This window comes from Misgurnus anguillicaudatus, chromosome 12, assembly GCF_027580225.2.
Source record: "Misgurnus anguillicaudatus chromosome 12, ASM2758022v2, whole genome shotgun sequence".
Classification (NCBI taxonomy): domain Eukaryota; kingdom Metazoa; phylum Chordata; class Actinopteri; order Cypriniformes; family Cobitidae; genus Misgurnus; species Misgurnus anguillicaudatus.
The window spans coordinates 8,183,544-8,196,178 of NC_073348.2; the positions used below are offsets into that span (position 1 = coordinate 8,183,544).

The 12,635-nt window shown below is 38.2% G+C and overlaps 1 protein-coding gene across 1 annotated transcript; it reads left to right on the forward strand.

Annotated features, from left to right (window-relative positions):
• Positions 1 to 8,784: 8,784 nt before the first annotated feature.
• LOC141368887 (uncharacterized) lies at positions 8,785 to 10,682 on the forward strand. The gene is made up of 2 exons (XM_073873674.1): positions 8,785 to 9,954; positions 10,185 to 10,682. The coding sequence occupies exons 1-2, from the start codon at positions 8,785 to 8,787 to the stop codon at positions 10,680 to 10,682; spliced, it is 1,668 nt and encodes a 555-aa protein (XP_073729775.1).
• Positions 10,683 to 12,635: the final 1,953 nt, after the last annotated feature.

Here is a 12,635-nt window from a genome sequence, read left to right on the forward strand (position 1 = left end):
GGTGGGTGTCATCACAATCACGACCTGAGTCATAATTTATGGTTTGGTCAGTGTCCCCTAGTGGTCAAGTCATTTAAGGCTATATCTCCATCTCGCTTTATCGTATTTACACTAAATTTGGTATGTGTCATCACAGTCATGACCTGAGGCACCATCTATTGTTTCGGCACAGCGCCACCTAGTGGTCTCAAGATACAAAAAAAATGCAATTTTTTCATAAAAATATTGCAAACTTAGATGTGAAATCATGACAGTCATCACGTATGAATCATTTTTTGCCATGTTTGGCTTGACCCCGGTATCGCTGCTTGCAGCTATATTTATATATTATTCTTCTTCTTGTTCTTCCGCCATTGAAGTCAATGGCAGCCCATAGAACCGTACATAGGAAAGTTATGAAATTTGGCACACATGTAGAGGACGGTCTTAGAAGTTACTATAGCAACATTGGTGTGTCTGACTCAAACCCTCTAGCGCCACCAACAGCCCAAAAATCCACTTATGTTCATGCTCATAACTTCTGACCCGTGACTCCTAGAAACTAAATTCTTGTTTCCTCTGAATCCTTGGCTCATGATGATTCAAATGCACACATTGATGTCATTTGTGTCATGCACGTCTTTCCGCCATTTTGAATTTTTCGTAAAACCTACTTTTTTGAACTCCTCCTAGACCGTTTGTCCGATTTGCATGTCCTTTGGTATGTAGCATCTAGAGACACCCAAGACAAAAAGTTATCAAAAGCTTTTTGATAGACCAATGCGTTCTCGTATAAATTGACAACATATATGAGGGCGAGCACGCCAAAACGGACGTGAGGCCTTATCTTCGCAAAACTTTATTGTATCGACACGAAACTTGGTATATGTCATTACAGTCATGACCTGAGGGTGCCTGCAACGTTTCGTCACAGCGCCACCTAGTGGTCACGAAATTCGAAAAATGCCTATTTTCGCTTATAACTACTTCAAACTTGAGTCTAAAATCATGAAGGTGGTCTTGTTAGATTCCTTGATGCATGCCGAGTCAAACGATACCAAACGGTTTTCGGTCGGCCATTTTGGGTGTCGGCCATTTTGAATTTTCTCATTAAGTTCAGTATTTCACAAACAGAATGGCGTATCGCTACGAAATTTGGCATGGTTCATCAGTGCAATGTTCTAAGCGCACCTATAAATCTTAAGGATGGCGCCACCTAGTGGTCAGGATATGTAAAAAAATTTTTTTTAAATCTTTATGTCATTTGATTAAATTGCCACTATGACATAAGACTTCACTCTATTGATTCCTTGGCTCATGCTGAGTCCGACTGTATCAAATATGTCTGAGTCAAACCTACTTCCTGTCGGCCATTTTGAATTATATTGAACACCTACTTTTTCGAACTCCTCCTAGAGCGCTCGTGTGATTGGCTTGATTTTTGGTAGGCATCATCTAGAGACACTCTAGACAAAAAGTTATCAAAAGATTTTCGTTAGACCTATCCGTTGTCGTATAACGCATCAAAGAATGCGAGGGCGAGCACGCCAAAATGTGTTTGAGCCTGAATCTTCGCAAAACTTTTGCGTATTAATATGAGACTTGGTATATGTCATAACAGTGATGACCTGAGGGTGCATCCACCATTTCGTCACACTGCCCCCTACTGGTCACGAGATATAAAAAATGTCTATTTTTGCTTATAACTACTGCAAATTTGAATGTAAAATTATGAGACTGGTCTTGTTAGATTTCGTGAGGCATGCCGAGTCAAACGATACCAAATGGTTTTTGGTCGGCCATTTTGTGTGTCGGCCATTTTGAATTTTTCTTTAAGTTCAAGTATTTCAGAAACGCAATTGCGTATTATTATGAAACTTGGTATGGTTCATCAGCAACATGTTCTGGGAGGACTTGTAAACTTTCCGGTGCCCCCTAGTGGTCAAGAGATTTGGAGCTATATCTCTGCATCTCTTTATCGTATTTACACCAAATTTGGTGGGTGTCATCACAATCAAGACCTGAGTCACAATTTATTTTTTGGTCAGTGCCCCCTAGTGGTCAAGTCATTTAAGGCTATATCTCCGTATCGCTTTATTGTATTTACACTAAATTTGGTATGTGTCATCACAGTCATGACCTGAGGCACCATCTATTCTTTCGGCACAGTGCCACCTAGTGGTCTTAAGATACGAAAAAAAAAATTTTTTTCATAAAACTAATGCAAACTTAGATCTTAAATCATGACAGTCATCACGTATTAATCATTTTTTGCCATGTTTGGCTTGACCCCGGTATCGCTGCTTGCAGCTATATTTATTATTATTATTATTATTATTATTTTTCCGCAATGGAAGTCTATGGCAGCCCTATGAACCGTACATAGGAAAATGATGAAATTTGGCACAGATGTAGAGGTGGTCATAAATAGTCATGTGACCAAAAATGGGGTCTTTAGCAGTAACTCTATAGCGCCACCAGTAGTCCAAAAAATCAATGTTCAAACTGTTATAATTGGTGAACAATTTGATCTATGAAAATTCTACTTAGTACACGTGATTGCTCTCATCGTGCTTATTGAATTTGATACTTTACAGTAAGACTCCACCCATTACAGTAGCGGCCATTTTGAAATGTACAGTATTTCGTTTTTTCGCTACTCCTCCTTCAAATGCGGTTCAATTCTTATGAGATTTGGCACAGATGATCTTTGGAGTGAGCCGCATAGAAATGACCAAACAGAATTTTGATATTGATCTTTGTTCAAAAGTAATAAATGCGCAAACTTAACGAGGTTGACGCAAAAATGGTTCTGAAGCTGTAGCTCAGTCATTCTTTGATCAATTGAAATGAAATTTGGTACACTTCATGTGGACCATGAACTTGGGGTCCATGCCAAATTTGGTGACAGCGCCACCTATGGCTCATGAGATAGAAAAATAGGCTATTATTGCCCATAACTTCTGAACTGTTTGTCAGAAAATTATGATCTTGATGTCTATGGATTGCTTACCTCATGCCGCATCTGTCGATGTGAATTATGCCGGGTTTGACCAAACCGCCTGTCCGCCATTTTGAAATATCAGATAAATTGTTATATTTTTTGAACTATTGGACATATCCGCGCAAAAAATGGTAGGGAGCTTCGACATGATGTCCTGAAGGTACATGGGAAGTCAGAGTACAGCGCCACCTAGGGGTTATAAACTATAACAGTTCTTATTGAACTGCTTATAACTTCTGAATACATTGTCTGATATACATTTTCTTTGTGAAATTGTATTCACTGTTTTATGCCGATCGCAACGATACCTTGTTTGTCATTTTCCAACATTATGTTCAGGTGTTATTGTAAGGCATATGGTAATTGATATTTTCGCTACTCCTTTTACAAATTTTGTGTATTTTATGTCAGGTTCTGCTCGTATAATGTTTGGAGCAATCCGCACAGATGTGACCGAACAGATTTTTGATATTCTGTTCTCTTTCTTAGAAATACCACTCTAAAGTTTACCGTGCCTGTGACGTTGTCTATTTGTCATAGTAATAAATTAATGTGACTGTATATTACATTGTATAGCATCACTATACATAATGATCTGCTTGTCTTCAATTTCACTTGAACTAATGTACATTGTATTTCTGTTATTTCTACTTCTGCTGTGTCAATTCTGCATCTTTGGTGATTGACATGTTAATCCTTTCAGCTCTCTAATCTCTTGTCTGCTGCCTCATGAACTGTGTAAACTGAGTGGCGCATCTAGTTAACCAATTGCATTTAGATTCTAAGTTCCTGGGTTCGAATCCCACCTGAGTCATGATGTTTTGTTCTTCCTCATCAATTCTTCTCAACCTGTCTGTAGTTCACATGTGTTCTATTTTTCCATGTTTGCTGTTGTTGCTCTGCATTGTGGTGCTTCTGCTGTGTCTTTCCTGCATCTTTGGTGATTGACATATGTTAATCCTTTCAGCTCTCTAATCTCTTGTCTGCTGCTTCGTGAACTGTGTCAACTGAGTGGCGCATCTAGTTAATCATATGCATTGAGATTTTGAGTTCCTGGGTTCAAATCCCACCTGAGTCATGACATTTTGTTCTTCCTCATCAATTCTTCTCAACCTGTCTATAGTTCACATGTGTTCTATTTTTCCATGTTTGCTGTTGTTGCTCTGCATTATGGTGGTTCTTGCTGTGCTTTGTGAGCTTGCTGTGCTTTGTGAGCTTGCTATGCTTTGTGTGCTTGCTGTGCTTTGTGTGCTTTGTGAGCTTGCTGTGCTTTGTGTGCCTGCTGTGATTTGTGTAATTGCTGTGCTTGCTGTGCTTTGTGTGCCTGCTGTGATTTGTGTAATTGCTGTGCTTTGTGTTCTTGCTGTGCATTGTGAGCTTGCTGTGCTTTGTGTGCTTGCTGTGCTTTGTGTGCTTGCTGTGCTTTGTGAGCTTGCTGTGCTTTGTGTGCCTGCTGTGATTTGTGTAATTGCTGTGCTTTGTGTGCTTGCTGTGCATTGTGAGCTTGCTGTGCTTTGTGTGCTTGCTGTGCTGTGTGTGCATTGCGCCGAAGGTGCTTGACCCCGCAATTGCTGCTTGCAGCTATATTATTATTATTATTTTTCCCCAATGGGAGTCTATGGCAGCCCTATGAACCGTACATAGGAAAATGATGAAATTTGGCACAGTTGTAGAGGTGGTCCTGAAAAGTCAAGTGACCAAAAATGGGGTCTCTAGCACTAACTCTATAGCGCCACCAGCAGTGCAAAAATTCAATGTTCAAATGGTTATAACTGGTGATCCGCTTGATCTATGAAAATTCTACTTAGTACACGTGATTGCTCTCATACCGCTTATTGAATTTGATACTTTACAGTAAAACTCCACCCATTACAGTAGCGGCCATTTTGAAATGTACAGTATTTCGTTTTTTCGCTACTCCTCCTTCAAATGTGGTTCAATTCTTATGAGATTTGGCACAGATTATCTTTGGAGTGAGCCGCACAGAAATGACCAAACAGAATTTTGATATTTATCTTTGTTCAAAAGTAGTAAATGCGCAAAGTTAACGAGGTTGACGCAAAAATGGTTCTGAAGCTGTAGCTCAGTCATTCTTTGATCAATTTAAATTAAATTTGGTACACTTCATGTGGACCATGAACTTGGGGTCCATGCCAAATTTGGTGACAGCGCCACCTATGGGTCATGAGATAATAAAATCGGCTATTTTTGCCCATAACTTCTGAACTGTTTGTCAGAAAATTATGATCTTGATGTCTATGGATTGCTTACCTCATGCCGCATCTGTCGATGTGTATTATGCCGGGTTTGACCGAACCGCCTGTCCGCCATTTTGAAATTTCACATAATTTGTTATATTTTTTGAACTATTGGACATATCTGCGCAAAAATTAGTAAGGAGCTTCGACATGATGTCCTGAAGGTACCCGGGAAGTCAGAGTACAGCGCCACCTAGGGGTTATAAACTATAACAGTTCTTATGGAACTGCTTATAACTTCTGAATACTTTGTCTGATATTAATTTCTTTGTGAAATTGTATTCACTGGTTTATGCCGATTGCAACGATACCTCGTTTGTCATTTTCCAACATTCTGTTCATGTGTTATTGTAAAGCATTTGGTACATGATTTTTTCGCTACTCCTTTTACAAATTTTGTTTATTTTATGCCAGGTGCTGCTCGTATAATGTTTGGAGCAATCCGCACAGAAATGACCGAACAGATTTTTGATATTCTGTTCTCTTTCTTAGAAATACCACTCCAAAGTTGACTGTGCCTGTGGCGTTGTCTATTCGTCATAGTAAATTAATGTGACTGTATGTTACATTGTATAGCATTACTATACAGAATGATCTTCTTGTCTTCAATCTCACTTGAGCTTTTTGATTCTCATATACATTGTATTTCTGTTAGTTCTGCTCTGCACTGTCAGTTCTGCATCTGTGTTGATTGGCATATGTCAATCCATGCAGCACCTAAGCTGTTTTTTGCTGCCCTTTGGGCTGTGTTAACTGAGTTGCGCATCTGGTTAACCACATGCCATGAGATCCTGAGGTCATGGGTTCGAATCCCATGTACAGTGATATTTTGTCTTAACTTTTTCTCACTTAAGTTTTGTGATTTTCATACATTGTATTTCAGTTATTTGTGCTCTCTCTTGTCATTTCAGCACTTTTGGTAATTGCTGGATATCAATGTTTACAGCTCTAAATCTCTATTCTATAGCTTGGACACACCAACCCAGTTTTCTCACTTAAGTTTTGTGATTTTCTTACAATACATTGTATTTCAGTTATTTGAGCGCTCTGTTGTCATTTCTGCACGTTTGGTAATTGCTGGATATCAATGTTTATAGCTGTAAAGCTGTATTCTATAGTTTGGACACACCAACTCAGTGGTTTAAATGTTTACTCAGTGGCGCATGCGGTTAGTGCTGTGCTTTGGGAACATGAGGTCATGGGTTTCGAATCCCAGCTCTTACTTTCTCTTATTGAGATTTCCTTTTGTGTTCCCTTTAACACGTTCTTCTCGGCCTGTCTGGTTTTCCACACGTGTTATATTTTTGCCATCTTTTCTGATGTTTCTCTGCACTGCAGTGGTTCTTCTCTGCATTTGCTTTGCTTCGGGTTCGAGCTCTGTATTGATCGATTTCTGCGCTTTTCGCATTTGCTTCTTCGTGTGGTTTTTGCTGTGCTTTGGGTCCTCATTGCGCTGAAGGTGCTTGACCCCGCAATTGCTGCTTGCAGCTATATTTTTATTTGATTTTATGTAAAAGTGAAATTTTATTTATTGTTTTATTGATCATTACCATATTTAAGTTGTATTTAAATTGTTTATGTAAAGACGTAAGTTAATATTGTATTAAGTTAGACCCAGTAAATAAAAATGGGGTTTTTTTGACAACGTGTGTGCATTTTTTCCCTCTAAAGTACCGATATAAGAACCGGAACCGTTTAAAAAAGACAGAGAAGGTACTGGTATCGAATAAAACCCAACCGATACCCAACCCTATTTATAACTGTAAAAAATGATTCAGTGTCTTTGTAAATATCTCTAAAATAAATGATTGAAGTAACTTAATAAAATCTCTTAATGTCAGTTATGTGATTTTTTTGTTGAAAGTAATTTTTTTAAAATGTCATGCCAAATATTGGCTCATTTTGGATTTCATGAGAGCTACACATTCCAAAAAAAGTTGGGACAGGTAGCAATAAGAGGCCAGAAAATTTTAATGTACATATAAGGAACAGCTGAAGGACCAATTTGCAATTTATTAGGTCAATTGTCAACATGATTGGGTATAAAAAGAGCCTCTCAGAGTGGCAGTGTCTCTCAGAGGTCAAGATGGGCAAAGAATCACCAATTCCCCCAATGCTTCAGCGAAAAATAGTTTTGTGAAAAATTGCAAAGAAATTGAAGTTATCATCATCTACAGTGCATAATATCATTCAAAGGTTTAGAGAATCTGGAACAATCTGCGTAAGGGTCAAGGCTGAAAAACTATACTGGATGCCTGTGATCTTCGGGCTCTTAGACGGCACTGCATCACATACAGGAATAGTGCTGTAATGGAAATCACAACATGGGCTCAGGAATAATTCCAAAAAACATTGTCGGTGAACACAATCCACCGTCTCATTCGCCGTTGCCAGCTCAAACTCTATAGGTCAAAAAAGAAGCCATATCTAAACATGATCCAAATCACAGGCGTTTCCCTGGGCAAGGCTCATTTAAAATGGACTTTGGCAAAGTGGAAAACTGTTCTGTGGTCCAACGAATATAAATTTTAAGTTCTTTTTGGAAAACTGGAATGCCATTTAATCCGGACTAAAGAGGACAATGACAAACCAAGTTGTTATTAGCGCTAAGTTCAGAAGCCTGCATCTCTGATGGTTTGGGGTTGCATGAGTGCGTGTGGCATGCAGAGTATGTGAGCGGTGCGGAGTGGGAGCGGAGCGAGGAGTGGAGAGGCGTAATTTTGCCAGGAGCGAGGAGTGTTTTTTTTGAATGTCGGAGCGTTGTGATTTCCTCTCGCTCCGAAAACGCTCCACTATCGCTCAATTACGAGTCACGAGTCGTCAGACTCAGGACCAAACCACTGTGAGAAAACGAAGGGGGACTTATAATGTTTCTTAATATATTTTGCATTTGTTTGCATTTGTATTGTTGTCTTACTAGTACTTTCACAAATATTTATATAAGTGTATATATATATAATGTTATTTATTATACCCATGTTTTTAATTATATTTTACTGACCCCCTCGCGATTTGCAACTCCATTAGGCCTATATTGGACCAGTTTATTAGTTGTTAATAAGCACAGACAGAAAGATAGAGTTTCTAAAATACTACCACGAAGAAGGGGAAAAAAAATACAAATGTATTGTAAAAGGTCCTGATAACAAAGGAGATCGTGAGTGCGGGGAGGTTATTACAACATCCAAAGATTCCTTATGGAATCTTAAAAGGCACGTGTCAAGGAAACACGATCAAGTTTTTCGCTCACACTTGAGAAAAAAAACTGAAGGTCAGTATCAATACAGTTTGAACAACCTAAACCACCAACGCAAAATTAATAAATTTGTAAATATTTTGTGGCATTTAATTATACTTAACATTTAATTTTAGCGCCATAATATGTGCAATTTACATTTATTTGCAGAGGAAAGATTACAGCAAACGTGTAAAGAGAAACAGAGCAGTACATTTAAAGGCTTCTTTCAACAAAGAACAGCAAAAAAAAATATTTCACAGGAGAGGAAAAGTGAACTAGATCAGGCTTTCTTTAAAATGGTCTACATGGACTATGAGCCACTCACTAAAAGAGAAAGAGAAGGGATGCGCTATTTTGCGAACATTGCACAGCCTGGTTACACCCCACCTTGCTACAGCACAGTCCGTGACACACTCATGCCACACGCTTTACTTGAGTTGGAGAATAAATTGCAGAATCTACTACAGAACTGCAATGGACTCTCAGTAGCCCTTGATATTTGGACGAGCCGACGGGGTCACAGTTTTCTGGGAATCGTGGGCAGTATCATAGATGAAAACTTTCAAGGTCACACTGTTCTGCTTAGTTGTGAGCACATTCAGGGACACCACACAGCAAAGCACATTTATGAAAAATATGAGGAGGTCCTGAGACGCTGGAATGTCCAACGTGGTGTGATCAGAGTAGTAACTGATAGCGCCAGCAATATGGTAAAAGCCTTTAATCTGCCTAGTTTCAGCGAATTCGGCGATCAGCTGGACCAAGATGTCGGGGACGGGGAAACAGAGGTTGATGCTCCAAATGTTGCACTCCTGCAGCTTCATGCAGACCAGCTGGCCATCCAATTGAACATGATGGTAGAGCACTACGTCACAAAATCAAATCTTCACCTGAGATGTCCGATCCACTTACTCCAACTGGCAATTAAAGACGCAATCGCGAAGCACGGTCCCATTAATTCAATATTCAACAAGGTTGGTAAAGTAGTCAAAACAGTCAGAAAAAGCACACTGAACACAGAGGATATCGACAAATTAGGTGTTCGTCCCACAACTGCATGCGCAACCAGATGGAACAGTCAGTTACGGATGATTGAGTCGGTGCTGAAAATGTTCGAGAAGGACACGCTGTGGCAAAACAGGCTGACATCAATCACAGATGATAGGAAAATCACATGCAATGATGTCCTCATTCTTCAAGGCTTAGTGAGAGTACTCACACCATTTGCTGAACTGACCGATAGTTTACAAAAAGAACTGGGAAACCTGGGCATGATCTTACCGGCAGTTGCAGAAATATACAGAATGATGTCTGGTGTTTCCAGTGACACTCCACTGGAAATAGCCGCATTCGTAGAAACTCTAGCTGAAAACTTTTCGACTCGTTATGAAAGGTTTTATGATGACACCCACGTTATTCTGGCTGCATTATTAGATCCACGCTTCAAGAACGAGTGGATTGCAAGAGATGAAAAAGTAATTCATTACACAAAGCATTCAGAAATAAAATCATGGTTTTATTAAAAGGAAACAGCATATACTAATCAACAAAAATAATACAGTACATAGTATTGTAATTATAGAGTTATATAGAGTTTTCATATCCTGTATGTACTCTATATAACTCTATAATAATAATAATAAATATTATTATTATTATTATTCATAATGGCAAATAATCGTAGCTAATTTTATTGTTCCTGTAGGTTCAAGGCAAACAGATTGAAATCCGGGAGTTGTTAGTTCGTCAAACAGAACTTGTCTGCAGTGTGAATAAAAAACTAACATCCCCTTCCCTTGTCGCTGACCCCGTGACGGTCCTGGAGTCTGACCCGGAGGTCCCGGACCCTGTGCCATCGAGCGCAAAAAAAGTCAAGTCAATGTTCCAGTCATACGCAACTGTGAGACATTCCTCTTCTACAACACTAGACGTAAAAGGAGAAGTCGAGCAATACCTTGAAATGCCAAGATTGAACACCGAAGTGGACATCCTTTGCTTCTGGAAGGAAAACTCTACTGTACTGCCACAACTTTCACAAATTGCAAGACGCATATTTAGCGTTCCCAGTGGCTCGGCAAGCGTGGAAAGGGTATTTTCTATCGCTGGTTTGATGTCCAGCAATAATCGCATGTGTTTGGCACCTGCCACTCTGCAAAAGCTTGTTTTCCTTAAAGTAAATTCAGCATTGGAGATACAGCTTTAATAAAAAATATGTTCAACCAGCCAGCATTTGTTCTGTTCAGAATAGTTCTAGTATTAATATAAGTTGACTAAAAGTGAAGGCAGTAGACTACCTATATTTTTTCGTTTGGCTATTTGTCTAAATTAATATTTTCGTTTGTGATTTATTTCTTTTATTTAATGTAGGGGCGGTTTCCCGGACAGGGATTAGACTAGTCCTAGACCATAACACTTTTAAGAGCTCTCCAAACTGAAAACAACTTTCACTTACAGATCTTAAAATACATCAGGGCCCTTTGTGTCACTTCAATATGCACACAGGTAATGTTTTTAGTAAGGCATGTTGTTTAAAACTAGTTATATTTTCTAATTAAACTAAGGCCTAGTCCTGGATTAAGCTAATCCTGGTCCGGGAAACCGCCCCGTAATGTTTTTCCTTTGATAATTTATTTTATATGAAGTTTTTAATGTATTCATTTGTTCAGAATAGTTCTATAATTAATAGCCTATAGAAGTTGGCTTAAGGCAGTAGCCCTATATTTTTTCGTTTGGCTATTTGTTTAAATTAATATTTTAGTTTGTGATTTATTTCTTTTATTTAATGTAATGTTTTTCGTTTGATAATTTATTTTATATGAAGTTTTTAATGTATTCATTTGTTCAGAATAGTTCTATAATTAATAGCCTATAGAAGTTGGCTTAAGGCAGTAGCCCTTTATTTTTTCGTTTGGCTATTTGTTTAAATTAATATTTAAGTCTGTGATTTATTTCTTTTATTTAATGTAATGTTTTTCGTTTGATAATTTATTTTATTTGAGGTTTTTCATTTAATTTATTTAATTTTAACAAATTTTTTGTTTTGCTTTGTTTAAAAGTGAGCTAAATGATAATTTGGGCTAATATTAGCTACTGTTTCAAATTCCAATAAAGTATATGATGTTCTTCTATTAGTACTGCATATTCATTTTTTTTTAAGAATAAAAAATTGCCGTAGAGCAAAAACGGAGCGATACATAAGTAAGGACGGCGCGGGGAGCGAGCGAGGACCGGAAAATTGTATACGCGGAGCTTGAGCGGAGTAATTATGAAATGCTTTGAGCGAGGAGCGCAAATTCTTTCCACTCCACTCACATACTCTGGTGGCATGGGCAGCTTACACATCTGGAAAGGCACCATCAATGCTGAAAGGTTTATCTAAGTTCTAGATACATATGCTCCCATTCAGACATTGTCTCTTTCAGGGAAGACCTTGCATTTTCCATCATGACAATGCCAGACCACATACTGCATCAATTACAACATCATGGCTGAATAGAAGGATCCGGGTATTGAAAAGGTCCAGCCTGCATTCCAGATCTGTCATCCACAGAAAACATTTGGTGCATCATAAAGAGGACGATGCGACAAAGAAGACATAAGACAGTTGAGCAACTAGAAGTCTGTATTAGACAAGAATAGGACAACATTCCTATTCCTAAACATTGGTCCTCCTCCAGCTGTTCCCTATACATCTAACTTTTCCGGCCTCTTGTTGCTGCCTGTCCCGGCTTTTTGGGAATGTGTGGCTCTCATGAAATCCAAAATGAGCCAATATTTGGCATGACATTTCAAAATGTATCACTTTCAACATTTGATTTGTTAAATATATTCTATTGTGAATAAAATATAAGTTTAAGAGATTTGTAAATTATTCCATTACTTTTTTACTCACAATTTCTGCAGTGTCCCAGCTTTTTCTGATTTGGGGTTGTATACGCCTTAATAATATAAGTATTTAATTTGCTGATTATTTTAATCAATATATTTGAGAAGGTCAGAGTTATATATTTAAACTTTTTAAAATTGTAATTATTGCTTATTTCAAATTAATATTATTTGTACGTATTTAACGTCAACTTAAAAAAAATTATGCCTAACTTGAAGTATGATTTACTTGCTATTTTTACATTTATATTATTTGAGTACATGTAGGCGA

What these genes read in the sequence shown, in the direction of transcription:
- LOC141368887 (XM_073873674.1), top strand. Translation starts at nt 8,785, where the DNA reads ATGGACTATGAGCCACTCACTAAAAGAGAAAGAGAAGGGATGCGCTAT. An exon ending in GGATTGCAAGAGATGAAAAA is followed by an intron (nt 9,955 to 10,184) that starts GTAATTCATTAC and finishes TTGTTCCTGTAG; the next exon opens with GTTCAAGGCAAACAGATTGA.